Source organism: Callospermophilus lateralis, chromosome 18 (assembly GCF_048772815.1).
Source record: "Callospermophilus lateralis isolate mCalLat2 chromosome 18, mCalLat2.hap1, whole genome shotgun sequence".
In the NCBI taxonomy this organism is placed as follows: domain Eukaryota; kingdom Metazoa; phylum Chordata; class Mammalia; order Rodentia; family Sciuridae; genus Callospermophilus; species Callospermophilus lateralis.
The window spans coordinates 5,141,148-5,165,968 of NC_135322.1; the positions used below are offsets into that span (position 1 = coordinate 5,141,148).

Below are 24,821 nucleotides of genomic sequence, written 5' to 3' on the forward strand. Positions count from 1 at the left end.
GGTGGGACCGCGTGCAGGTCCCTAGGAGTAGCCGAGCATCCGAACGGGAAAGGAACTGACCTCCATGATCTACACACTGAACCTATACAGATGCCCACATCTAAACCAGTCCCATTTCCGTGTCCTTAAAACACTGACCCCTCACCTTGCCAGTGACCCCCTCACCTTGCCAGTGACAGCATCCACCCTAGGAGGGGGGGAAGCCTTGGTGCTGGGCAGGGGGGATCCTTTGGTCTCCTTGGTTGATTTCTTCTCGCTGGCTCCTGGAGGATTGTCAAAAACAAGATGACAAAACAAAAAAGCGTGCGTCTTTGGTAGTTACTTACCAGGGTGCCATTTGGAACGCTGTAGATGGTAAGAATCCCACCACCATCACGAGGGTGGACTCGGACCTTAAGTACCGAACCGAATTTGGAGCAGCCAGATAAACGTGGCCTCAGACATAAGATGACCAGCATCCAACGTGCGAGCCTCAACCCACCCTCTCCAGGAGCCCGGGCCTCGGGGTCCCGCTGCAGGGGAGCACAGGCACCGCACGGAGACCCAGGGAACCCCCCCCCCCGCGTGTCACTGCCTCCCTCCATGCCCGCAGCCCCGCGTGCAGTGCACCGAGCCTCGACCACCAGAGCCCCCGACCGCGGGTCTCTTGTTCCTTAACCTCCCCGGGACCCCTATCCAGTGACCACCAGGCCCAGCACCAACCCAGACTCCCCTGACGCGCCCTCGCCGCCACGTCCACGGCCCTCCGCTCCCAAGCCACGACCGGGCCGACTGGACCCGCGTCCCTGTCGCTTCAGCCGGTGTGCACAGGGCCGCCTGCGCCCAGACGCTACCGGCAGGTGTCGCTGAGAAGGTCAGGACCTGGGGCCACACGCCCGACGCACACTTGGCTGTTAGGAGCCGGCACTGTGCACGCAGTCATCGGAGGACGTGACGGTTTTCCATTCAGCAAATAAGAGTCTTCTGGGAGAGATTCCCGGCCTTTAGGAAAGGACTCGAGGGTACTAAGGAGGGCCTCCAGCTTGGAAGTGCCGCTGGAGGACCAGCAAGGTTTGCAAAAGGCGAGATGGCTGACAGAAGTCACAGAGGCAGCGGTCAGAGTGGACCAAAGCTGCTGGCGTTTGTGTGTCCGTCAGGGAATGGAGAGAATCATAGGTCAAATCTAGGGCAGTCCAGTGCCAGTGAAGACCAGTGCCCAAGCACAACCGAAGAGAGGTTTCAGATGTAATTGGATTATTTCCCTAAAAACACAAAAATTGTAAATGGAGCACACGAAAGTATTAAACAGCTAATGCTGTTTTCCTTTGGGAAACAGCATGCTTAATACCAGCTATGGCCAGGGTGAAGCTGTAAAGGATTTAAGTTGGCATTGCCTTCTAAAGACACAATCTGAAATTCTTATTAAATTTTATTTACCTGGGATGCCAGCCTCTGAAGTGAATTCACCGTCTGGTTCTCAAGGAGGCCTGGGCAGCCCAAGACTCTGGCTGTCAGTTCAGGTAGTAATGCGCTGGACAGGCAGATTCACAGCGGTGAGCAGAGCCGCTCAAGTGTGGGCAGAGCATCCGTTTCTTACTCTTTACTGTTGAGCCCCTGTCCTGAATGCAGTGACAGCCACTGCTTTGCACATTTTGCTCACCAGCTTAACTAGCGTCTACAGTAGTGCCTGATAAGTGTGCCCCCCCATACTATTTGTAAACGATGGACCCAAGAACTCAGTGAGGGATTCCACTGTGAGGCAACTTTATACCAAAAAGGACTCACTGTTTCTAACCTGGATATCGTCTTTATTGGATCAAAATTGAACTGAGCATGGGAGAGATGTCAAGGGCCCCCATTCCCCAGAGACTGGCAAGGAACAAAAATAAATCACCTCTCATTTAGCATGTCACTTAGGAGCCAGCATCTCTGCAATCATGGCAACTCTGAAGGTTGGGGCCTGTGGACCAATGAAAGGGCTCTTTCTCCTTGACCCATCTCACACACTGCTGTCCTGTGTTTTGTGATTTTGTTCCTCTAATCCTTTAACTGGGTGCATTCTGTGACTTGAGGAAAGGTGATGCTGGAATGGAACTCGGGGTCTTGTGCATGCAAAACATACCCTAACACTGAGCTACACTCCCAGCCCCATTGAGGATTCTGTGGTCTGCTCCTTTTACATTATGCCAGATGCAAGTCACTATTAAGATTTTTATTTTTTAAGTTTGTGGGGAAAATGATGATCCTTAGAATTTCTCTATTAGGCCCTTTCCTTCCACAACATTTTGATTAGTCCATGAAGTCATTCATGCCTCCTCATCCATCTCCCAAGTCTACAATTAATTTCTATTTTGTTATGTACTGGGTAACTTACAATTATCTACAAAGTATAAAGGAATCTATGTAGACACAAAGATATGAACATTTTTAAAAAGTGTTCATACCTTGCTTCATGTGAGTACAACTAAATCAATCATCTGTCCTCCACAACTCCACCCCTTTTCAACCAGTGTTTACAAACGCTCTCCACACATGCTGGAGGGTAACACTGATATGTGCACAGGGCCCACCTTAAAAGAAATGCTCATTTAAAACCAGCAAGCGTTGACAGACATGGTGGCACTTGGCTGTAATCCCAATGACCCAAGGCTGAGGCAGGAGGATTACAGATTCAAGGCCAGCTTTGTGAATTTAGCAAGAGCCCCTCTCAAAACAAAAAGGGATAGGGATGTGGCTCAGTGATAGAGCCCCAGTACAAACAAAAAATAGCCAGGGGTTTTGTTTCCTTCATCACCGCCATCACCTACTTTCTGCAACAGCACCAGCAAAAGCAAATAGTTAGCATTTTGATGTGTGGTGTGTTTATCAAAAATAACACAAACCACAGGGTTAGGATAATAACTGCATCCTGGGTTCAGAGTAAGGCTGGTTAGTCATGTGGTTTGAACTTCATTCCCCCTAGTGGTATTTAAATACATTGTTTCTTTTATAACCAAAAAAGTGTAAAGGTAATCATAATGATCCTGGGTAGAAAAAGAAGACTTGCGCCAGTAAAAAGGGAGATAAGTTGCATTATAACTTTAACACAAATCACCTCCTTTTAATGACGGAGCCACTGACAGTTTGACTTAAGGCATACTGTCCTAAAATGCACTCTGTGTTATCTCTTGTAAAATATTAGACTTGTGATGCAAATCTCTATTCTTCATCTTCACAGGCTTATTTGCTTCAAGTATTCTCTGATATTTTACTGAAGATGTTTCAAGTGTTCACTTTTATTTCTGTTTTCCTCTGGTCATGATACAGAATGTACCATGAGCAACCCTGCCACCTTCACTGCCTTCAAAGGTCTTCCAACCATTTTTCTTTGCATGACACCTACAGAGATCTTTCTTTTGGGCAAGGACTTCTCCATGGTCATTATATTTCTACCAGCTTTGAGCTCACTAATCTGTGACCATTGATAATAAGGTTTATCTTCCCATAAATCATTTATTCAGCAAGCATTCATACTATTTCTCCCCAGCATACTGTCAGCTATATAATGAGCTATATTTCTCAAGGGTTTTCTATCTTCAATGCATCATGATTTACTCCTGTGTGATTTTTGTGACATAAAATGTGATGTAATTGGTCACTGAAAGCACTATCACATTCATTGCATTCATAAGATTTCTCTTCTGTGCAAGGTCTAGTCTCTGCTGAGGGTGAATGTCTGACATCTGGCTGTCCCACAATAGCTATGCTCCTATCTGCTTGGAACTCACTGTTGCCCAATGAAGTCTGAGTTGCCACAGAAGGAATCTGCATAGTTCCCATGCTAACAAGACTCTCCTCCTGCATGGGATCATTTGTATGTGATGAGCTGCAATTCTTTGAGAAACTATTTTCTAGCTTGACTGAATCAACCTGTTTCTCTCTTGCATGCAGAATTCCCTTATGATAAACAAGGCATGACAGGTGGGAGAATGCCTTCCCACAGTCAGAGCACCCATAGGGTCTCTCTCCCGTATGAGTCCTCCGGTGTCTATTGAGGCATGACTTATTTCTGAAAGCTTTCCCACAGTCACCACACCTGTAAGGCTTCTCTCCTGTGTGGATTCTCTGATGATTAATGAGACCAGACTTGTGTGAGCAGGATTTCCCACAGTCGGTACATACAAAGGGAGTCTTTCCTGTGTGGAATCTCTGATGTGAGATCAAGCATGTTTTCTGGCTGAAGCCTTTCCCACAGTCATTGCAGACATAGGGTTTCTCTCCAGTGTGAATACGCTGATGTATAAGGAGATTGCCCTTCTGGATGAAGCCTCTTCCACATTCATTGCAAGTGTAAGGCTTCTCTCCAGTATGAGTTCGCTGGTGGACAGTGAGATTGCCTTTCTGAATGAAGCCTTTTCCACATTCACTGCATATATAGGATTTCTCTCCTGTATGGGTTTTCAGATGTGCGTTGAGTTGTGATTTCCAGCGGAAAGCTTTGTCACACTCAGTACATTCGTAGGGCTTCTCTCCTGTGTGAGTTCTCTGATGTTCAATGAGTCTGAACTTTCTGGAGAATGCCTTCTCACACAGGCTACATGCATGAGGTTTTTCTCCTGTATGAACTCGCTGATGATTAATGAGACGAGACTTCTTGATGAAGCCTTTTCCACAGTCACTACATACATAGGGTTTCTCTCCTGTGTGAATTTTGTGATGTGCAATAAACTGTAATTTCCAGCGGAATGCTTTGTCACACTCGGTGCATTCATACCGCCTCTCTCCTCTGTGAGTTTTCTGATGTTCAGTGAGCTGGGACTTTCTGGAGAAGGCTTTCCCACACACACTGCACCCATGAGGTTTCTCTCCTGTATGCACTCTCTGGTGATCTATGAGACGAGACTTCTTGAGGAAGGCCTTCCCACATTCGATGCATACATGGGGCTTCTCTGCCTTTTGGGATCTCTGATGTGAATTTGTATTCACAGAATTTCCATATTCAGGAAATTTAATTTCAATAGGAAATTGTTCATGCCTGGCATGGAGGAATGATTTTCCAATTCCATTAGCCTTGACAGAATTCTCTACTTCACAGCTTCTGTTATGGTTGACTAAACTTAAATTTGATTTTAATCTTTTCCTGTGAAAGTCAAATATATCATGGTTTTGCCTTAAAGAAAAGTTATTTGTTCTATGATGGATGATGTTTCTGGATGCACTGTATTTATGGCACTGTTCCACTTTCTTCTGACATCTTTGATTTCGTAACTGTATCTGCAGATGATCATCAGCTTTCTTGATTTCTAGGGAAGAGCAGAACATGATTTATTATGATATATAATGATTTATTAATCATTCTATGAGCATGGAACAGAATAAAACCACTCCACAAACAGCTTTGTATAGATTGGTTCTTTGTTGACAGCATTATTATGTAAAGTTAAAGAAACTCCAAGTGGATATGTTCATTGTCACTTGGACAGGGATAAAACACAACAGTTTAAACAAAACAAGGTAAAAATGGTCAGAGAATAAGCAAGGTTACATCATTCAAAATGAATGTGACAAAAAGGCAAGCTAAAATAAAATTAAGCCACTGTGAGAACTGGATCACAGAAGTTAGAGGAATATCAAACTAATGAGGGGCAAATTCACATACCCACAAATCCTCATTAAATTATGACTGTGTGTTAAGCATTGTGCTAGTGATGTTGACACAGTAATATAATCCTTATATTCTCTGAGTATAAATTCTAGTTAGGGAAAATTAAACAAGGAAGCAATGAAACATAGAAAGAAGGTACAAATTATAAAAATTGGAGATGGAAGTGGAGAAAGATACAATCTGCAGAAAGAAAAGACAAGGCTCACTCATGATTTCAACATGGGAGATTAGTAAACTTAAGGAATTAAGGATTATTCCTACTGGAGTAGCACTGTTTTCATGAAAAGGGGAATAACACCGAGTTTTGAATATGGGGGAAATCAAATGTGCACTTTAGGGAACACATCATCCTTGAGAAGGTTTTAGATAGTCAAATACAGAAAAAAAAAATCTGATTGCATATATAAATCAAGAAAGGTCATGGTTGGAAATTATGTGGGAATCATCAGTATGTAAATATTAAGGAAAGAGGACTGGGTGAGATCAGGTTTGGAAAAAACATGTGGATGAAAACAAGATGAAGGCACAGGGCCAAGTTTACAATTGCTGTAATATTTAGAGTTTGGGTTTTGGAAAGCTCACTGAGAGGTTCCAAACACTGACTCTTCTGGAAAATAAGTAGAGATATACTGGAACTGTTAGACCTAAGTGAGAATATCATAAACTCAACACTCAACTTCTAGAAAACTGGGAAGACTCTTGGGTAGTCATTTTATTTTTCTAATACTTCATTCACAGACTATCATCAAACCAAATTTCCCAAAGCATCAATTTTACATTTAAAAGCAAACTTCTGCAGTAAACATGTCAGCTTTTTAGACGGCTGTGACACAATCTCTTATGCCCATGGAACTCGGATCACATGGTCAAGTGACATGCTGCTGAACTAGGCAGGGAATGGTCACCTTTTCTGATCACACTCTATGCTTGTACTGATGGAATCAAACTGTTCTTACTTCATGTCTCTGATGTAATGATCCCCAAACTCATATTTCTTTTTTTGGGGGGGTGGGGGTTACTGGGGATTGAACCCAAGGTACTCTAAATCCCCAGTCTTTTTAATTTTTGATTTAAAGACAGGGTTTTGCTAAGTTGCTGAGATTCCCTTCAACTTGCAGTCTCCCCACCTCAGCCTCTTGAGCTGCCGCCATGGCCAGCCCAAACCCCCTTCCTGGCACTCTCAGCACTGCCTTTCAAACTTCTATGTAAATGGCTTAGTGGCCATAATTGAAGGGGTCCTAAAGGATCACAGCTGGGACCCCAAACCAAGGCTTCTGTCAGTTTTGCCTTCTATTTTTTCTAGGAAATACTGGATATACTTTATTGTTACACTCCTGCCACCCAGTTTAAAAGTAAGACTCCAGGACTAGGGGTGTAGCTCAGTGGTAGAGCGCATGCTTAGCGTGCATGAGGCCCTAAGTTCAATCCTCAGCACCAAAAAAAGGAAGGCTATAAATCTGAAACTAACTTATACCCAGGTTCACACTCACTTAACTCCCCTACAAACACCTTCTGACCTTCATGGGGCCGGTTCAGGCCAATCTTTAACAGTTCCTCACAAGGCACTGTACATTTCCAATTTCACACCTTCATTCTTTTAAATTTTAATAGTGTCAGTAAAATACCAGTGACATAGAAAAATTGTATATATACAAGGCACACAATCTGATGTTTGGATGCACATACATGGTGTAAAATGATCGCCAGGATCCACCTAATTGACATATCTACTGACCTTCACTCCTTGCCCTTCATCATATCCTTTATTCAAACCCTAGATACATCTCCTACATATCATGCTCTCATTCCCCATTCTAGGTGAACACAAGATGTCTTCCCTAAATTTCTAAAGCATTCCCTATCTTTTTTTTAAAAAAATAAATTTTATTTTATTTTTTACACAAACAGATCACAACTTTTCATTTCTCTGGTTGTACATGGCATTCCCTATCTTTATTGCTTATTTTGAGAGTTAATTTCACACAGTACTGCAGGAGAAGATGCCTCCAGTTCAAATGCTGAACTTCTATGTATTTATTACAACTAGGTCTCTCCTCTATTAAAATCTGATTCCTGGAACGCACTGTTATTTCTCAGTAACTTCCATCTCTTCTAGCACACAGTAGGGCTGTGATTTAACAACTAGGCTCAAGAGAGCCAACTTACAGCACCATATATACACAAGCCAAGACTATCACCCCAAATCTACCAAAAAGACTCAGAATGGGAAGATAAGGCAAGAGCATCACAAGTTTAAGACCAGCCTGGGAAACTTGGCAAGACCCCATCCCAAAATAAAATTAAAAGGGTTGTAGATGTAGCTCAGGCAGTTCAATCTCCAGTACTATGAAAAACAGACAGAAAGAATAAAGATACACACCATAGGAAACCATTCAGTTAATAAAAACTCATCTTTCTGATTGTGAGTTGTCCAAGTTCTTCATCTGTACTCCCTTTACAGAAGACATTACTCACGCCATATTTCTCTCACCTAATCTCTCGTGACTTGGGACATCCAACCAGAGAGTACTACAAGCACTCTAATTAGAAAGTCCAAAGAAGAACTAATTTCTCAAACATACACCTACCCTGGGCCCCTGAACTTGTGACCATGTCTATGTGAAAGGTAATTCACCTAAATGATCCACTCAAGGGCCCTTCCTATCCTAAAGAGCAGCTCTAGTCCGCCTCACACACTATTCTATTATGGTATTTTACTATTCTTCCCAGCAATTTTCATAACTAGGTATTTTTTTATTTACTATTTTTTTAGTTGTAGATGAAAACAATACCTTTCTTTATATATTTATTTTTATGCGGTGCTGAGGATAGATCCCAGGACCTTACATATGCTGGGCAAGCGCTCTGCCACTGAGCCACAATCCCAGCCCACAAGGTATTTTTTTATTAACTTTGCCTCCTTTCAGAATCTAATCCCAAGAAAAATTCTTGTTGTTATTGTTGTTTACAGCTATCAAGATCAATATGTAATAAACTATCAAAACTATTAATGTGAAGGCTGGGGTTGTGGCTCAGTGGTAGAGTGCTTGCCTAGCATGTGTGAGGCACTGGGTTTGATACTCAGTACTACATAAAAATAAATACATAAAAGATTAAATAAAAAGAATGCTTAAAAAAACTACTTAAAGTAATCAAAAAGTATTTAAAGCAATGAAATAAAGATTTATATGTATAAAGCACTTTGGGGAAATTATTTTAAAGGTAGATGACCTTGAGTTTAGGAGAAGAAAGAAGAAAAAAGTTTTATAAGCAAGATGATACCAATCATGGAGATCCATCGAGAACATCATTTGAGAGAAGAGAAATTTCCATCTCATGTGAATGACCACGATGATTACCTGGGACTTAATTCCATTGGATAAATGGTAAGAAAAGGAAAGCTTTCAGGGAAAAATCCCAAACAATGAGCAGAATGCAGAATTAACAACTGCACAAGGAAATTAAAGCACAGCAGCCATAAGGCTCAATGATGAGGTTTGGACTCGGGAAAAATAAAAGAGAGCCGAAGAGGTAGGAGAGTTTCAAGGCCCCTCCACAGTGGCCAGCACAGACTCAAGGAGCTGCAGTGGAATGGTAAATACACAGTATCAGCACTTAGCTTAGAAGAACAGAGGGACATACTAACATGGCAATCTCCACAGAAAACAGAAGTCAATGGAATGATGGAAACTTTTACAGGGTCAAGAACAGAGTGAAATGTGGGAAACAAAACCTTTGCTGGACCTCAGAATGGGCAAAGAGAAGCTTAAGAGGCAGACAGGTGCAGAGGGACAGACCAGGTTACCAGGGGACACAGAACCCCAGATGGGGTGGATACTAGGAAGGGAAAGCAACTTCCTCCACAGGGGCAAAAGGGCTCTAGGAGGACAGCTTTGAAACCAAAGACCTCTCCTTGAGAAAGGCGTGGAAGGTAGGATTTCAAAGTAACAGAGATAGAAGAAACAGGTAGTGGTATGCTGGTGGGGAAAGAATGGCAAGAGCTGAGAATCCTAAAAACAAGACTAGGGAGAAACAGTGATCAAATCCAAGAAGAGACAAAGAGGAGCTTTGAAAGAAATGGCTCCGTGTGGGGAGCAGGGTTTGTGAAGGCTGTTTACACATCCTCAGGCCCTCTCACATCTGCGACTCCTCTGACAAGTAGACTAGGACTTCCTGGTCCACCCTCCTTGCAGGTTTCACTCACTCACCTGAACAAATCTGACCATGGATTTCATCTTCCACTGTCCACGGTTCTCCTCGTAATAACTTGGAGAGGGCATCGGGCTTGCTGGCTTGACACCCTGTTCATGGGAAATGACAGTCTTAGGTTCATCAAACTGGGCTGTGATCTGTCAACAACAATGTTCTATTTTAGGAACTCCGTAGTTTACATCTGCAAAGCAAAGGCTTTGCTCTCAGAAGGGAGCATAATACACCCTCTTATCTGGGGCCTGAGAGGGACTGAGAGGCCACCCTTGAGACACCACAGGACCTCCTAGGCTTTCAGACACTGAGAAAGAAAAGGCCACAGACTGGCACCCTCTGAGCTGCACTGGGCAGCCATCCTCACCCACGGACACCAGGTTCCTGAAGTTCTCCAACATCACGTCCCGGTACAGGTCCTTCTGAGTAGGGCCCAGGAGGTGCCACTCCTCCCAGGTGAACTTCACGGCCACATCCTCCAGTGTCAGCAACTCCTGGGGGGGAAAAAATCCTACTTAATATGAAGTCTTTCTTTTTCATAGATACAGAGGAAATGTGAAGGATATTATGCTGCTCATTTTCACCATTTAACTTGTATCTATATACCTAGGTGTTGTGATTGTTTTTAATAGAGTATTTATTTTTTATTTATATGACAGTGGAATGCATTACAATTCTTATTACACATATAGAGCACAATTTTTCATATCTCTGGTTGTATACACAGTATATTTACATCAATTCCTGTCTTCACACCTGTACTTTGGAAAATAATGATCATCACATTCCACCATCATTAATAAGCCCATGCCCCCTCCCTTCCCCTCCAATCCCTCTGCCCTATCTAGAGTTCATCCATTCCTGTAATTTTTTAAAAACAATATATTGTGCAGGGCCAAGTGGTATATGCTTATGCCAGCTACTAAGGAGGCTCAGGCAACATGGGAAACTTAAGGATAACCCTGTCTCAAAATAAAATAAAAAGGGCTAGCTCAGAGGGAGAATGTTCCTGGGTTCAATCCCCAGGATATTCCCACCCCCCACACACCTATGTATGCACACCTATAGAGGCACACATGCGTACAGGCAGTACACTCCAATACCCACTTGTTAAATCTGCACGAGGGGATTAGGAAAGAAGGTGTGAAAAGAAATCCTTTTTTTTTTTCCCTTTAACTGTATATAATCTAATGATTGGAGAAACTGTTTTTTAATCTTTTGGTATACTCATGCACAATTGTATAATTAACTTTTTAAATAATATAATAAAGGAAGCAATAGGTAAGGACTGACTTTAAATGAAAAGAAGTATGCACTGTCTTGGCTAGGGGGAAGTTTTAAGACAACAATACCTTCAACTCCCTACTGTCAAAGATGCACTCAAACACCAGTTTAGCCACCAGTTCATACAGAAAAAAGCCAAACAATCTTTCCATTTTCCTAGTCATTTACATTTTATTCCTAGATTGACCCTAATATCCATTAAGGCTGGGCCCATGGGTCATCTTGCTATGGGCTGCATGAACAACTGTGTCCTGACTTCTCTTGGCCTCGACCTAAAGGATACTTTAAGAACTGTGCTTGACATTTATGAGAAAGCTGCAGTTAAGGACATCCTCTATAAGGCAGTGGTGTGGCTCAGTAGAGAGCGTGCACACCAACCCACAGGCCCCGAGTTTGATTTCCAGCACTATCAGGGGGAAAAAAAATTTTCACATTACTTCTGGAAGGCCTAGGTGCTATGAAATAGTGACACCTTCCACAAACTAGTCTGCTTTCTCCTCAGTCAGTGCACATGACCATGAGGTGTCTCTCTCTGGTTGTGATGACTGTCGGACATTCAACAGAAGGTAATAGCTCATGTAAGTAACAGTATCCTCCAGTCACAAACTATGCTTTAGTATTAGTCATTCAATATGAATTCTACTGTACTGTTTTTATTCAAAACACTTCTGACACAAAGTATCAGAACCATTGAATATCCAACAATTTAATTCAATTCTGACACCAACTTCTTGAGTTAGTGAAGGCCCACCATTTAAGGGCTGAGTCCCACAGTCGCAAGCACGGAGTCCCCAGGTTATCCACAGTTATCCACACTTCTGTCTGACTTGGCTATTAAGCTGGGGGTTCCCACAACCCACACACAGGTTCAATGACGTTCTACGACAACTCAGAACTGAGGAAAGCAACTTACTACTACCAGTTTATTATAAAGGGTATAACCAAGGAGCAACCAGATGGGAGAGATGCACAGGGTAAGGCATGTGACATGGGAACTGGGGACGTCTAAGTCTTCCCTGGGTGCACCACAATATGTTCACAACCCAACTCTAATACTGTCGTTCAGAGGTTTTTATGCAGGTTTAATTATATGGGCATGATTGATCATATCACTGGCCATGGGGGACTGGACTCAATCTCCAGCCCCACTCCTCTCCCTAGAGAATGGGGGTAAGGAAAGCTCAAAGTTCCAAGCTTCTGAACAAGTTTCAGTCTTTCTGGTGACCAGCCTCCATCCTGAAGCTAGGTTCCATTAAAAGTCACTTTACTAGAACAAAAAAGGGTTCTATCATCCTTATCCCACTCAGAAAGTTCCAAGGCTTTTCAGAGCTGAACACCAGGACCTGGGGACAAAGACCATATATCTTTTTAGAGACCACAGTATGAACCACAAATGATCCTAGGTCTAAAGTCCTCCAGAAATGAATCATGGAATGAAGAGAAAAATAAAGCAAACCCAAAGTCACCTGGGGATTGATCATGTTCTTCTGCTATTGGAAGATGGCCAATAACCTGGAGACTGTGCCTTCAGTTCCTTCTTGAACTGCTCCAAAATTTCTGGTTAGAAATCTTAAGTCTCCAGTCAATGGTGTCTCCACAAATGGTGGTACCAGGTCCAGGAATGTCCTCACTTCCCGTGATGTGTCTTGCTCCAGGAGCTATCTGTGTGCTGAGGAGTGAACACAGTTTGAGCATACATCCCCTCACATATGCATTTCATGCCCACCTCTAGCCTTTATTGGGGTCCCAGAACCTGAGGGGAATAACACTATTTTAAATGTACGGGCAATGTGTCTTTCTCCTATGAAACAAAAGTGGGATGACTGAATGGTAAAGTGGGAAAGGCGAACCAGCAAAATACCAAAAGACTGCTCAGGTCTGTTTTTAGAAAGAAGACATACAGAAGGTGAAGATCTGGACATTTATTGCTTTAAAAACATGTGCACTCATGTACCTGTGTAAAAGTCTACAGACACCTTGTGTGTATGCACACTCCGTTTAAAGACAAATGTAGTAAGTAAAACATAGCCATTATCTTAATTATTTATCACTAACCACTTTATTACATTTAAGCTACAAATCATTATTGCCAATTCCAGCAATGACCAAAGGGTTACGGGTTGACTGTCTTTCCTAAAACCATACTGTCATGAGCCATCTGTGGGCTGTGTGTGGACTATGTTGCACACAGTAGCTCCTGAGGGGATCAGTCTGGCACTGGGAACTCCCTGGGGCACTCCCCACAGAGACTGACCACCTGATGCAGGTGAACTTCCCCCTTAAGTTCCACCTAAGATCCCCTAAGAGATAGATGTGACCTGCCAAGATGTCAAATCAACCTGACTGCAAGACATCACAAAACAAGACTCTGCCCTTGAAACCTCAACCCTGCCTATGATAGACCCCCGCCTTACATAAACCACTTTGAGCCATTTTGTCTTTGTCTAGTTTAAGAACTCATGTGGACTAGATCTGTCAGGGGCTTCTCTTTTGTAACATATTTCTGAGTGTTTGTTTTATTATTTGTTAATTACTAGAGATATTAAGATTTAAAATGGTCTAATTATTTGAGATATTAAGACTTAGGGTGGCTATTTAGGGTGGTTTGGATTCCTCTGGGAAGAAGAACCCTCCAGTGAGACCCTGACCATCTTCCCCCTGAAAACATGCCAAGTGGCAAAGCTAGAATTCGCACTCAGCTGCCCATCTCTAAGAACATGGCTTTAGTTGCCACTGTATTCCCTTGGCCACATACCCTCCTAAGACTTTTCTCTTTTCTACTACCTTAGGGAGTTTGAACTGCACAAGGTCACATGGTGAGTTGCCACACAGACAGACATATGATTTCAACTTCCAGAATCAGCTCTCTTAAGAGTGACACATGCAACTACCTTCTTCCACAAAAAGGGAAAGTTCATGTCGCACACCTGTCCTGATAGCAGCAGGGAATCATCAGCCTTGAGGATTTCTAAGGGCCAAATTGTGGAGTTCCAGTGAGAAGCTCACATCACGAAAGCATTAACTTGAGGGAGTCACCTTGAGTTCCCCTTCTACCCCACTGGCTAAAAACATGATGACAAGTTCCCTGTGGCTCTCCTGAATCCTCCAAACCCACAAGGCCTGTGCTTACACATCCTCCAACCCATGACTGTACATTCTCCTCTCCCATATTAGTGCCAAAAGTCCACCAACAAGGCAGCAGAACTTCCAGACTTGCCTTATTGGAACACTACCAACGGAAATGTGTAGAGCCCAATAATGTAGTCCTGAGTAGGAGGTAGTGGGTACAATACTTCAGAGGCACCCAGGTATGCACTTTACATGGTAAGGCTTCCTTTCTCACGTCTCCACAGCCTTTATCAAAGAAGATTCCACCTCATTTTCAATCTTTAAAACCTTTCTGTGGAATATAATCATTTCTGTTACCTCTAGAGGCTGGATCATTTCACTGAATGGTGAGTATTGTTCTTGAAAGTGCAGGTGTATGTATACACGTAGAGCTACTCAGAAGACCTCCACAAGCTCCAGAGCATCACTCCCAAACAGGCTGTAGACACCACTATGTGAAAAACAAACAACACAGGAAAATCAACAGAAAGACTTTATTATATGTAAAACAAAACTATCACTTACAGACACATACACATTTAGTAAAACATGCATGATGTACAACAAGTCCAAAAGAGCAGCCACCTTTGAGGAGGGAGGAGACACAGACTAGAGGTATCACTGAAGGCGTACTTGCAGAAGATTGTTTAAAAAATAAAATTTTAAAAAAACACCACCACCACAACAACAAATAATCACATACATCACTAAGAAAAAATGGCAGAGTAGGCCTATTCCTCCACAGAAACTTCAGAAACTCAAGTAAAAACAAAATTTAAAACACTTTCTCAAAATAAGATATACCTAGTGAATTTTGCCTCAACAACAACAGAAATTTTCCAACACATCCTACATATACCCAGTGAAACAATATAAGTACTTTCTCTAAAGCCAAGAGCAAGGGAAGGAGGAGCAGTATCACCATTTTTATCTAGAGCTATTTTGGAAATACTATCTAGTTAATTATGTAAAGATTCTACTAATAATAATCAATATTTTTAAAAGGAAGCAAATTATAAGACATTGCTCAATATGATAAGCAAGAATCAGAGTTTCACAAATTTAACTGAACATATATCAATACAAGTTTTCAGTCAGATGGAAGATTACAGAGTTTGTATCTAAAAAAAATGATAATATTCCAAAACGCACATTTCTTTGTCAGTATTAAAGGATGAAACAATTTGGGGAACAGCTTAACAATCTGTATTGAATACTTTCAAGTCACATGCCTATAATCCCAGCTGCTCAGGAGACTGAGACAGGAGGACTGCAAGTTCAAGGATAGCCTGAGCAACCAAGCAAGACCCTATCTCAAGCATAAAAATATACAAATAAATAAAAAGGGATGGACTCAGTAGAACACCACTGAGTTCAATCCCCAGTACCACACACCCAAATTACTTAGGTCTATTAAAAGAGAAGCGGTTGAATGAGTAAAGATATATATCCAATGAAACACTAAGCAGCTGTTAAAAATACTAACAACCTCGGGCTGAGGGTGTAGCTCATTGGAAGAGCACCTGTTTCACATGCATAAGGTTCTGGGTTTGATCCCCAGCTTACAAATAAAACAACTTTAAAAACCCCAGGAGTCTACATGTAGTGAAAAATGTACAGCATAAACACATGAAAAGTTGCTCAACAGCATGATGTCTTTCAGAGAAAATCATGAGATACCACATCACACCACCAGAATGACCCTAATTATAACCTGAAAATAACCTGTTGGTGAGTATGAAGGTACAGGAACCCTCATATACTGCTGGTGGGAATAGTAAATGGTGCAGCAGCCATTTTGGAAAACTGCCTAGTAGTTCCTCAACTGCTTAAACATATTCACTATGTAACCTACAATTCTATTCCTAGGTTTACATACAAGGGAAATAAACACATATTCACGCACAAGTTTGCCCACAAATGTTTATAAAAGCATCATTTATAAGAGAACAGAGGAGACAAAAAAAAACGTCCACCAGTTGGGGAAGAATTAAACAAGATGTATCATATCTATATGAGAGAATATTATTCAGGCATAAAAACAGATGAAGTACAACAGTATGCTACATCATGGATGAATCTTAAAAGCGGTATGTTATATTTAAAAGCCAGTCACAAAAGACCACATAATGTATGATTTCATTCAAATGAAATATCCAGAATAGGTAAATACATAGAGACAAGAAGTAGATTAGTAGGTGCTTAAAGGTGGGGTGGGGGTGCAGGAATAGGGGAATAAGAGGTGTAGGGAGTTGTAGCAAAAAGTTTTACGGTTTGTTTTCGAGGTGATAAAAATGTTCTAAAGTTGGGACTGAAATAGTAGTACAGTGGTAGAGTGCTTACCTAGCATGCACAAGGCCCTAGGTAAATTACCAGCACTGAAAAAAAAAAAAAAAAAGTTCTAAAATAGACTTGGTGATGATTGCATATAGGAAACACCACTCAATTTCACATTTTAAGTGGGTGAATTAAGTATGTGAATAGTAAAGCTGATATTAGAAAAAGGCTACCAGTACAACTTAATCACTGTACACCCACTGAAATATTTATAGAGAAAAGTATGAATGTCAGCAACTTACTTTGAAATGTGTCCCCTGCCCCCCAATATTTAAAAAGATGTGTTAATGAGGAGAAAGGGCAATACATAGATAGATACATGATAAAGAAAGCAAGAAAACAAAATCTAGATGAAATTTTTATATTTGAAATTTTTCAGGTGTTAGGAGCTGGCAAAGCTTATACTAAGAAGAATTAAGTTAGTTTAAAAATTTTTTTTGTTTGTTTCCAGTTACCTAACTGTTCTTCTGTGTAATAGTAAACTAAAAGACATCAAAAAGGTCAAAAAAATATCATTTACAATTGAGAAAAATAAAAAAGATCAGAGGGAGCAACACGCTTGGGTTAACACAGAATCAAAACCTGTTTTCATTTTTTTCCCACATGATATAAGGGTCTAAACCCAGAACCTCTCACACCCTAGGCAAGTGTTCTACCACTGAGCTACATCCCCAGCCCTTTTTTTAAATTTATTTATTTATTTTATTTGAGATAGGATCTCACTAAGTTGCCCAGGCTGGTCTTGAACTTGTCATCCTTTTACCCCAGGCTCCACAATAGCTGGGAGGAGCTGGGATTACAGGCATGTGCCACGGCATCAGTCTCATTACCACACCTTGAAAGTGATAACTGAACTTTCAAACTATTAGTATTCTATCTAAGCATATGCATATACTTAGTGCATCCAGTCACAACGGCACAGGTTTGCCTCTTGGTGTATACTATCACAAAATTCTCTTTTATTTTTTGAGACAGTGCTCATCATTTTGCCCAGGTTGTCTCAAACTGGAGGGCAGAAGCAATACGCCCCCTTCAGCCTCCTGAGCAGCTGGACGACAGGTGTGTATCACCAAGTCTGGATCTATCACTGAACTTTTGTAAACTACTTTTATTCAAAAAACAATTATAAAAGCTATTTTTAAAGAAAAAACTTATGCTTATTATATGAATGTTCATGAAATGAAATCAATGATAAGAAAAATCATACCATCGGGCACAGTGGCTGGGGAGGCTGAGGCAGGAGAATTGCAAGTTCAGGGCCAGTCTCAACAATCTCGCGAGGCCCTGAGCAATTTAAGGAGACAGCTTCAATAATTAATTAATTAATTTAAAAGGGCGGATGGGGCTCGGGGGTTAGGCGGCCCCGGGTTCAATCCCCGTAGTGTGTGCGTATGAAGAAAAAAAGATTCAACCAACATTGCAGCAGTTTGTCCTAATCGTAAAAACCAAACATAGAAAATGAAGTCTGGATGTGAAATACGTGTCACCAATGCCACCAACGCCACCCTGGGGGCGCGCTCCGGGGTGGGCGACTCCTTCAGCTCGGGTTCGCCCCGATCCCCCCGTCGCTCTCCGGCTCCGGGACCAGCAGAAGCGAGATGCGCGAAGCCGGGGAACTGCAGCCCTGCGCTGGGGCTCGGGCCTGGGAGGGGACGCGGCGTCTGCACCCCGAGACAGCCCGGGGACCCTGTCCCCTCGGTGAAACCCCGGGTTAGTCCCGACACGGACCCACCTGGACCAACCTCTCGCGGCCCCACTTCTGTCACCGCGCTCCGCGGCGAGCTGCAGACATCCAGCCAGGGCAGACCCACTCGCTCACCGCCGGCTCCCTCAGGACCGACTCAAACGCGTTCGTCGCAAGTTTCCAGGACTGCCCTCCCTAACAGCGCCGCCTACACGACACCTAGGGACAATGCGCCCGGGAACCCTGTTCTACAGAAGAACCGGACTCGCCGGAGTCTCCCCGGAATCCAGCGGACCTCCGCGAAGTTGCACTTCCGCCAATTTTCCCAAACCAGGACGCCTCCGCGCCCGGCCTACGGCGGCCTGCGAGGCAAGGTTTAAGGATGTTTTGCCCAGCGCCGACACCAGGACTTCCGGCTCGTCTGTAGGGGCGGAAATAGGTTGGCGCTCACACCGCCGCGGATGCCGGGGCCGGCCATCTTGCAGTATTGGATATACAGGCGGTATCGCGGCCGTTTTGCCCAGTTAGCTGGCACAGTTCGGATCTGTTGAAGGACTCCCATTTCTTGGCACCTTCGACCTCGTCCCGGCCAGATTCCTTTGGCTTTCAAATGCTCGCGTTTACACTAGGCACACACATAGTAAGCTACGGCCACCTCCAGAACACCAGACTCTACACAGGGAGATCGCTGGAAACGGAACAGTGGGCGCGGCCATCTTCCTAGTTAGGTGTCCGTACAGATGAAAAGGCTTCCTCCGCGAGGAAAAAGAGCAAGCTGACCAGCAGGTGAACACCGAAGAACGATTCTGGCTGCGTGGGAAGGGCAGGAACACAGTTTTGAAGGCAGAAGAAGGTCTGAAGAGGCAACGGCGGTACGAAGATCTCGGCCTCGAAAACAAACGGAAGTGAAAATTAGCGCTCAAGAGGAGCACCCTTTCCCTTTGAGGGCGGGGCGCGGTTCCCGTTCCGGAAAGGCGGAAAAGTAGCGAGCCAATGGGGAGAGGGGATGGCACGAGAGGGCGGGGCCTCTGCCCGGGGCGGCGGTTCCCGGTCCAGGAGGAGCCAACGTCACCTGGGGCAGATGCTCTTCTTACCGATGTGTGGAAGGAATGCCTTTCTCCACACATTTGACATTACATAACTCAATGTGATCTCCTGTAGCCGAAGAAGCCAGAGTAAAGCCCATCAGTTCTCAATAGAAGCCCGAGGAACTAGTGTGTATTTTTCTGTGTTTTAGTTCCATCTCCCCTGGTCACCAGTAATATTCCAGGAAGGGATTACTTCCTTCCCCTGGGTCCTGCCCAAGTGAGGACTCCCACACAGCCCACTCCCATGCACAGGGGTTTAGAGTGAGAAGTAAATCTTCAGTTTTGTCCCCAGAGTCAAATGCTTATGCAATCTGGAAACCCTTTAAACTGTTTTCCAACTCTTTAGGGCCTTAAAAAAACAAATGACTGTACGACCTCCTTGGTATGGTCTGTAGAATCTTGAAGACTTTTCTATTGATATGTAACCCAAAAACATCTCAACAGGATTTTTTATAATCTTAGAGCAGTTCTAAAATTTTCAAAGGTGACAAACAGCCAAGAATATTTTAACAATTCTAACAGAGAAATATGATAAGAATTTTTCTGTACTTGGTAGAAAGCAAGATTCACCAGAAAGTTAAAGTGTGATTTTGGAATAGGGATAGATACATATTCTAAAATGTAACAACGCAGGAAACATTATCCATGCATGTGAAAATTGGGTATATAACCGAGATAGCATTCAAGTAGCTGGAATTGCAGGTGTGCACTACTGTACCTGAATAACACCTTTTCCCCATTTATTGTTAACCATTTATAAATAAGTATATTTGCTTTCACACACACAGTTCACTGTATAGATGATGCTCTGTATACATGGGGCAGGAAAATATTCAGTTGAAGTTTTCAAATCTATCTCACACAGCTGTCCTGTAGACAATAAAATTGCTCAAGTGTGTACAGCAAAGGAAAGTGTCTTGCTTAATCATGGGGCTAGAGGCCTTGGCTGATTCTAGGGCTGAATAACACCTTTTTAAAGTTTCATATATTTGCCTTTTTTCCCCTACCTATACTTGAATACCTAGTAATTATATCAAAAGTAATGTGCTCAAAAAGGCATGCCTGATTTCCTTCCTTTCTGAACCTCATAATATTTCTCATCCTGTTAGAAGGCATTACCCTCTCATCCACCTGTGTAGGAATACCCCTTGATTCTGTTTTGTACCTCTTCCCACCTCAGGACCTTAGTGAGCCTTGCCATCCATCGCTCCTTTCATGGAAGTCCTGATTTCATCCACTTGTCATCATTCCTGTGCTTCTTCAAACCACTGTCACATCTGCAGCTTCATAGCTTTTCCTTTTCTTTATGGTTTATCTTGTTTCTCTTTCTACCCCTAGGATAGGACATCAGTAAAAATGAAGAGCAGGTTTGTGCTTCCCAGCACCGCCATCATGCCTAGTCTATGGCAGTAGCCATTTCATGAGGCTGTGCTGAATGAATGACTGTGCCCCTTGTCAGTTTGGACCCAGCCTGTGGTGAAGTGCCACAGGGGCTTCCTTGTGGGTTATTGTTGCCAAGGTCCTATGTAGGCAGCAGCCAAACCTACATTTACTAATTGCAAATTATCTAATCTTGTTTTACACTTGTGGCTGTTCTCTTTGGGGTATTTTTTCCTATGTTACTGGGTATTTGTCCACATCCAAGAGATAAGGAGTTAGTCTTTAATGAGTAGAGTTTTCATTTGGGGAAGGTGAAAAGTTCTGAAGATGGAGGTGGTGACAATTGCAGAATATTGTGAATGTACTAATCGACACAAGTCTGTACACTTAAAAATGGTTGTGGAAATTTTTATCTTATGTGTATTTAACCATAGAGAATATTTTTTGTAAGTTTAAAAAAAAGAGAACATTTGGACTTGGAATTTCTTTCACATAATATAATTTGGTTTCCACTAATGTGCAGCAGGGTTTTTTTTAATTTTTTAACTTATTTTAATTAGTTATACATGACAATAGAATGCATTTTTGTACTTTGACATATCATACGTATATGGGATATAATTTCTCATTTTTCAGAGTGTACATGTTTCAGAATCATATTGGTCATGCAGTCACATGTATACATACAGTAATAATGTCCGTTTCATTCTACTGTCTTTCCTATCCCCACATCCCTTACCCTCCTCTCCAATCACTTCCCTATACCTAATCTAAAATAATTCTATTATTCTCTAGTGTCCCCTGCCTTTTTGTGAATTAGCATCCACATATTAGAGGAAAAATTCGGCTTTTGGTTTTGTGGGATTGGATTATTTCACTTAGCATGATATTCTTCAACTCCATCCATTTGCTGGTGAATGCCATAATTTCACTCCTCTTTAAAGCTTACAAATATTCCCTTGAGTATATATGCCACATTTTCCTTATCCATTCGTTTATTGAGAATCACCTTGGTCGGGTTGGTTCCGTAGTTTAGGTATTGTGAATTGAGCTGCTATAAACATTGACATGACTGCATTGCTGTAGTATGTTGATTTTAAGTCCTTGGTATAAACTGAGGAGTGGGATATGTAAAGAAAATAATAAAGTAGACAGAGACAAGGTGCAGAGGCGGAAAGGAAGTGGCTGGTTGACCAAGCGGCCACTTTTATTTATATAAATAGGTTACATTAGGTCATTAGTACCATAACTACATTATTATTTAGAGTATCAGTCAGGTTCTAATTCTGCAGTCACATTTCAGAATTACACTGTGTAATGTCAGGAGCTTTGTGCCGCTATTAAGAAAGTCCATTGTCTCAAGTTACTGCTAAGTCTTGGCAGATCCAGCAGCACTGAAGCTTGGTGACACATTGTAGTTATCTAGCAAGCAAGTTCCTTTATTCCCAGGAGTTATATGCCTAAAAATCTAGGTTGAAACTCATAAAACTCTTAACGCAGAGCTTCCTTGTGAAGAACATTGCTACAGCATCCATGCATCCTGTTTCTTTACATGGAAGTTTCTCAGCAGCCAGGCATTCCAGGTCTTTCCACAGAAACTTCCTAGCAGCAAGGCATTCTGAGCCTTTGCAGAGAAACTTCAGAGCCACCAAGCAGGCCACAATCAGAGTTTATCAGATACCCCAATCCCAAAGACAGAACCCCTACAGGGATAGCTGTGTCAAATGATGCTTCCATTCCCAGTTTTCTGAGGAATCTCCTAACTGCTTTCCATAGTGGTTGCACCAATTTGCAGCCCCACCAGCAGTGTATGAGTGCACCTTTTTCCCCACATCTTCATCAGCATTTATTGTGTCCTGTATTCTTGATGATTGCCATTCTGACGGGAGTGAGATGAAATATTAGTGTAGTTTTGATTTGCATTTCTCTAATTGCTAGAGATGTTGAACGCTTTTTCATATATTTGTTGATCGATTGTATTTCTTCTCTTGCGAAGTGTCTCTTCAGGTACTTGGCCCATTTGTTGATTGGGTTATTTGGGTTTTTTTTTGGTGTTTAACTTTTTGAGTTCTTTATATACCCTAGAGATTAGTGCTCTATCTGATGAGGGGTAAAGATTTGCTCCCAAGATGTAGGCTCTCTATTCATCTCACAGATTGTTTATTTTGCTGAGAAACTTTTTAGTTTTGAGTCCATCCCATTTATTGATTCTTGATTTTAATTCTTGAACCACAGGAGTCTTATTAAGGAAGTTGGGGCCTAATCCCACATGATGAAGATTAGGGCCTACTTTTTCTTCTATTAGACGCAGGGTCTCTGGTTGTATTCCTGAGTCCTTGATCCATTTTGAGTTGAGTTTTGTGCATGGTGAGAGATAGGGGTTTAATTTCATTTTGTTGCATATGGATTTCCATTTTACCCAGTACCATTTGTTGAAGAGGCTATTCTTTCTCCAATGCATGTACTTGGCACCTTTATCTATATAAAATAATTGTAATTTTGTGGGCTAGTCTCTGCATCCTCTAATCTGTACCATTGGCCTACCAGTCTGTTTTGGTGCCAATACCATGCTGGCCTTTAACTGGAAAATACTCCTGCCTTAGCCTACTGAGTTGCTGGGACTACAGGCATGCACCATCATGCCTGGCTCTAGATACGCATTTCTCAACACAGTTGAATATTCTGATCCAAAAATCTGAAATGGGATGTGCTCTCAAACTTGAAGTTTTTGAGCATGAAGTTTTGGATTTACACTGAAGCATTTTGGATTTCAGAATTTCAGATTAAGGATGCTCAATTAGTAAGGTCCATGCAAATAGTCCATATTATAAAATCCAAAACAGTCCCAAATCTAAATTACTCTGGTTCCAAGCATTTGGATATAAGTGATACTAACCTAGCATAGAACAGTATCCCAATTGGAGTTGGAGGATAAACTACTGTCTTACTCTTAAATGATTGGTGTTTGGGGAAAGTTTAGTTTTAGTCTGAAGAAAGACAAGAAGGATCAAGTAGTAAAGCAGTTATTCTATTGTATAGTACCACAATAATCTTTGAGTGACATGCTGTGGGTCCTGCATTCTGATTCTAAACCTTTGTTAGTAAAACCCACATTATTTGTTGACTTGATCATCATGGATATAGTACAGTGTCTCTAGACGAGCTTGTCATATCCTCTACATATCCCTCTTCTTTCTCTGTGCCTTCTTCCTACATGATCCATCTAGTCCCGTGCATTACCAAACATGTAAAGAATACATATACCTAATCATGACTGAGAATCATTACCTCAAATCTAAAACTGTCCGGAGCCATTCTCACACGTGACTGGGTGACTCCCGGTCAGGGTCTGAGGCGCTCTGGCTGTGTCGGAGCTTTCCCGGCCCTCTCCTGTTGAGAGAACCTGTCCATGTGGGGGTGTAACTGACCACTGACCCTGGAGGCCCAATCACTGACCCTGACCTTGGAGTGCAGCCCCCCTTCAACCTTCATTGGATGGAATTCTCCCCTGAATTTCTTGTTCCCCAATAAAAGGTTACTCCCTGGCGTGCTCGCTCTCTCTCTCTCTCTCCTGCTAGCCCTGAGTAATCCTTGCTGCCCTGCCGGGCGGTTAGAGGTGGGAACCAGAGAGGGGAGCCGTCTCGGACCTGGTCATAGAAAAAGGTAACTGAGTCTGTGTGTTTATTTCGATCTCACTAGCTAACTTTTATGCCAAGAACCTCATTAATGAAACCATTGCGCTGGTCGCATGGTAGATAAAACTCTTTGCCCACAGACTTGGGTATAACTGGGTTCTCGCCCACATACTGCGCAGGCGATGGAATTTGGATCTCCTCTGTGTGAAGTGGGCTGGCTGCGAAATTTAGCTAAGAAAAAGAAGCAGTGAAGAAACCACACTACTCGGAAAGTAATTCTGAAAAGCAAGGGCTGGACGGCTCCACGAACATAGAGGTCAGCTTTCACACTAGGGGGATGGGGGTGCGAGGGAGGGAAGGAGAGAGAGAGAGAGAGAGAAAGCACCCATGCTTGCTTTATTTATACAAGGGAACTTCAAAGGTTTTCTACGGAATGTTCTTCACCAAATAAGGCAGGAGGTGGGCTGTCCAGGCCCAAT

At 42.5% G+C, this 24,821-nt stretch overlaps 1 protein-coding gene across 1 annotated transcript; it reads right to left on the bottom strand.

Moving 5' to 3' along the window:
- Nucleotides 1-1,846: 1,846 nt before the first annotated feature.
- On the bottom strand, nucleotides 1,847-19,159 carry Znf613 (zinc finger protein 613). The gene is given in 7 exon segments (XM_076838615.2): nucleotides 1,847-3,672; nucleotides 3,674-5,261; nucleotides 9,832-9,924; nucleotides 10,194-10,320; nucleotides 12,577-12,779; nucleotides 14,537-14,669; nucleotides 18,288-19,159. Coding segments are annotated over 5 exon segments (1,926 nt in total). The 5' UTR covers nucleotides 12,592-12,779; nucleotides 14,537-14,669; nucleotides 18,288-19,159; the 3' UTR covers nucleotides 1,847-3,569.
- Nucleotides 19,160-24,821: the final 5,662 nt, after the last annotated feature.